The 4434-nt window shown below is 38.7% G+C and overlaps 1 protein-coding gene across 1 annotated transcript in view; it reads right to left on the bottom strand.

Annotated features, from left to right (window-relative positions):
• Window positions 1-3431, bottom strand: part of LOC106881690 (arginine--tRNA ligase, cytoplasmic) — a 282449-nt gene extending 279018 nt beyond the window's left edge. Inside the window, exon 1 of the mRNA XM_052969135.1 lies at window positions 2460-3431. Coding sequence (XP_052825095.1) covers window positions 2460-2657 — 198 coding nt within the window. The 5' untranslated portion in view covers window positions 2658-3431. The remainder of the gene's footprint in view (window positions 1-2459) is intronic.
• Between the last annotated feature and the right edge of the window lie 1003 nt (window positions 3432-4434).

The raw sequence follows: 4434 nt of genomic DNA, 5'->3' as shown, positions 1-4434 counted from the left end.
GGGAAAAGCACCACTGATGCTATATTTCTGGCAAGACAACTTCAGGAGAAATACCTAGCCAAAGATAAACGTCTGTACCTGGGGTGGCTGACCGGAAGGGCGAGTCGACCGGAAGGGGGAAAAGGGCAGAGGGAGCCTCGATCGGGATTCGTGCCCTTTTCGAACGGGGTTGTGGTCAGAACAAGACGTGTTAAGCGACGGTCTAGGTTTGGGAGAGGCAGCTGCTATTCCTGGTGTACTTTGGGTCGGGGCTAGCTTCAAGGATTGGATACCGCAAGACAGACTCGCAGTCGAGGAAAGGAAAACCGAGGTAAGGCGATTACATCTACTCGTACGCACACACCACATATAATATATTACAGTTATACTGAAACAGGTGATATGGGAAAGTGCAGTATTGACAACAAAACATTTGTTGAATAAATACTAGGCTAATCCGACTAAGCAACACGCTATGCGCCCGTTTGGAGTATTTCAGGCCCTAACCTGCAATGGAAAACTGGAGGTAGGAGTTATGTGATTTTTGAACGCACAGAAAAGCTGTCAGTGGATATGCTCTCCTTTGCAGCAGTCGGCACTGTGTCAAACACGACCCATCATCTGAAAGTTTGACACTTCCGTCGGGTTTGTTGTCCTACATCACTCATAAAGTAAATTTGGAGGAACTGTGGTTGTTCATTTGCGGGTAACAGGGAACCAATGAGGTGATAGACTTGCTCTTGAACTTTGACGTCGGCGTAAATTCATGTTTATCTATCTTCTTAGATGTACCAAACGGTGTCATTTGAAATGCAGAGTTGTATTGTTTGATATTGTTCAGAAAATCCTTTGACTGGATGGAAGTGCCTTCTAGAAGATTCATAAGAGGTTGAGAAGGAGCTAGTCGTACTGGCAATGTTACCTGACCTCCTGAGTAGCACATACCATTTGTTTCATTCGAAAATTTTAAAGCTCTACAAACACGACAATTTGTGTTTAGCACACCAATTTGGGCAGAGTTATCATTTTTATAAGAATGGGATGGATCATATCTGAAAACAGCTTCAGGAGTTGTGAAGAATGAATTTGTACGTAGTCTGTTTCTGAGAGCTATTCTACTGGATCTTTAATCGACACTTGCATTTATATATATTGTATACACCAGAAAGTCTGCTACATGACATTACCAACTTGCTTCGAGTCGGCGAAGTGGAAAATAAACAGGGGAAATACTGAGTCGATGTAACGAGGTAGAATCGGGCATGTTTTGTGTCTGTGTGTGCGTTGGTCATTCGGTCGTGTCTGTTTATGTTCTGTGACTGCTATTGTGTTGGGTCGTTCATGTTGAATTTGTGGTTCTGACTGGCGCAAGTTAACTGCTGACTGTCTGCTTGTCTCTTGACCGTTTGCCTGTTGATGGCTATCTACCCGTCTGTCGTCTGTCTGACTGTATTTATAATGGTCGTGACAACTAGAAGGACAGACATACCACAGGAGTAATTCTACCTATGTAGATCGCCTCCTATCCACTTGAACCTTAAATGACACAGCTCAGGTCGGAGGTGGAAGGGAAATCCATCCATTACTTTTTGACAGGACAAAGAAATTTCTTTCGCGCCTGTTTAGCCAGTGGTGGATCAGACGAATGAGAATCCTTAGATTTCGTTTCCGAATCTCAGCTCAGAAAAAGAAAGTGTTAGTTTTTACACTTCCCCGCTTCTAGTGAGAAAGCCACAGAGATCGAACGGTACACATGCGTGTCATATTGAAAATGTGTGATTTGGTGTGTAATGCAGAAAAATGGATAGAGTGTCATTTACAAACAAATAAATACATGTCAAAAACATGGGAAGTAAAAGAAATGAAAAAAAAAGTAAAGCAATAAAATCAACGTTCAGAGTTGGTGTGTGCAATATATATTAGGCAATGTGTATATGCCTAGGGAGAAGCATAAATGTAATATGCTGGCGCGTTGAAAGAGATATGCAACTCAATTGATCACGCGATCCACTAGAGGTCTAAGGGAGGTAAGTTGTCTTTCGTTGACGCAGAGAGCAAGTGATACCACACATGAAAATATGAGTGGTGCAAGTGTATGTAAGCATACAGGTGTGATGTAGAGAGCAAAACATTTTTAAACAAAGCAAAACATATGTGCATGCACGAAAATATAATTTTACAGAAAAATGAAAATGTTCATGCAAAAAAGTTCGTTGGTTAAACGTTCAGTCAGTTCAATTAGCAGAACAATGTTCATAAAAAATGTTTTTCGTTGACATAGCAAAACGTTTTTTTTTTTTTTTCTACAAAATATTCTTTGTTTTGTTTTGGCTTGTATGCAGACGATGCAGAGTCACTTGGGTTATGTATGTGTGGCAATTGTTCATAACCATAAGAAAAAAGAAAACGTTTTATTTGTTGATGTGGACGCTGTGGACATTTCTATTGAGAAGACGAGTAGGTGAAGTGTTTGTACTTACTCGAAAGACTTGAACAAATCTTGCGCGCCATCGAACTGTTCTTCCCGATTTGGTGTACCGGGGTTGTGTAGAATCTGAGGTGTTTGCGATGGGTGAAGCTGAAGTTGTTGAATCCGTTTGAGGAACGGTAGGAACCGAAAGTAAGTCCTCTTCGAGGAATGCTTTTTTTAAGCGATCGATATAATTTCTGTACATCATCTCCAAACCTTCCAATATATATATATATGTGTGTGTGTGTGTGTGTGTGTGTGTGTGTAACGATAAAGTTTTAATTGATATATATGGGCATCACACACTCACACATACTTACTAGGGAAATGGAAGCGTCACCCCTCTTTCACCGTTTTCTGTCTCTCTATCATATATACCCATGTATTATTTATTACGATTTAATTGAATGCGACGCAGCCATTTCCAAGTACATATATCCATATATAGTGATGTCAATTAAGTGACATCCTATAATTTAATAAACATGAGAGAAAGAGGGGCTCACCATCTTGTACGTAATGACAAGAAAATCAGAATTTGCGAGACGTTGGTAATAAGTCATAGCATATTTATTACTGGAGGTAATGCGTTAACACATAAGGTAAATTGAAGGAAAGCTTGTAACATCGCATGAATACATTCTTTTGCAACCACATATCCCAAAGCAAAAGGATGCGAGCATACGCGCGAGCTGGTGTGTAAGCGAATGGCGTGACTCAATGCATGTTGAAGAATGAACAGATATGAGAGGCGCGAATTTAGAAAGGTGTTCCTTTATATAAGGGATGAACCGGAAGTCCTTGACTTCCACATCAACCTGAAGCTTCTAGAATGCTCGAGAACTTTCTAGAAGGTCAAAGGAGAGTACTCTCGTTAAATCCCTTTTTCGTTTTGCTTTCTTACTTGATCGCCAGTGTTAACTGTACGGTAGAGATGGACTATTTGTAATCTGAACCTTCCCCCCCCCCTTATTTATTAATTTTTACGTTTTAGGCTATGGAGATTCCGATTCTGAAAAATAAATTAATTTTTACGTTTTAGGCTATGGAGATTCCGATTCTGAAAAAAAAATTTTTGAAAAATTTCAATTCCCCCCCCGCCTCACCAAGCAGGCTATTTACATGCTAGAAATAACAGCCAAATCTCACAAAACTAGTGTTAGGGTTAGGTTTAGGGTTAGGGTTAGGGTCAGGGTTAGGGTTAGGGTTAGGGTTAGGGTTTGAGTTAGGGTTAGGTTTACCCTGTGGATCTATATAAAAACCAGGTGGGGGGTCCAAATTTTGAAATTGAGATTTTTGAAAATTTTTTTTCCAGAATCGGATTCTCCATGGTCTGAAACATAGGATTCCGTAAAAAAAAACAAAATTTAAAAGGGGGGGTATACCCAGATTACATATACTCCATCTCCACCAAAAAAAGAGCACAAAATTAGAAATAATTCACAACATTCTTTAATTTCACGAGGGAGTGTTATAAAATAGCATGCAAAAAGACGGTTCGACAAAAGTGAAACCTAAAGAAAATATGAATTAAAACGCTGATATAGGTTACATACTGAAATTTAGGAAATTCACAAAAGCGAAACTGGTGTAGTAAATATTTGGTTTGCGTACTAATTATACCAATAAAAATGTGACGGAATTCCGGTTTAAGAATCATATATAATCCCTCATAATTTTTATATTTATTGTGATTTTCATAATTTTTTTTGCGAATTTAAGTTCATTACATGGGAATTCATACGATTATTAAAAAAAAAAAAAGGTAAATTTTCTCACACAAAATGGTGATGGTCTATCGGTCGGATTTTAAAAATCTGCATTGTCCATATTTTAAACTCTGAGTTTTAAAAAATTAAAATTCGAAAAAATTTTCTGAAAATTCCAGAAAACAAAAAAGTTATGAGGGGTTCTATGGGGTGCTAAAACCAGAATTCTGACAAAAATTTTATTTGATCAAGTTATTATTACTGTTGATGCTCCGC

The sequence above is a fragment of the Octopus bimaculoides genome, chromosome 7, assembly GCF_001194135.2.
Source record: "Octopus bimaculoides isolate UCB-OBI-ISO-001 chromosome 7, ASM119413v2, whole genome shotgun sequence".
NCBI lineage: Eukaryota > Metazoa > Mollusca > Cephalopoda > Octopoda > Octopodidae > Octopus > Octopus bimaculoides.
This window is presented reverse-complemented; position numbering and strand designations above follow the sequence as displayed.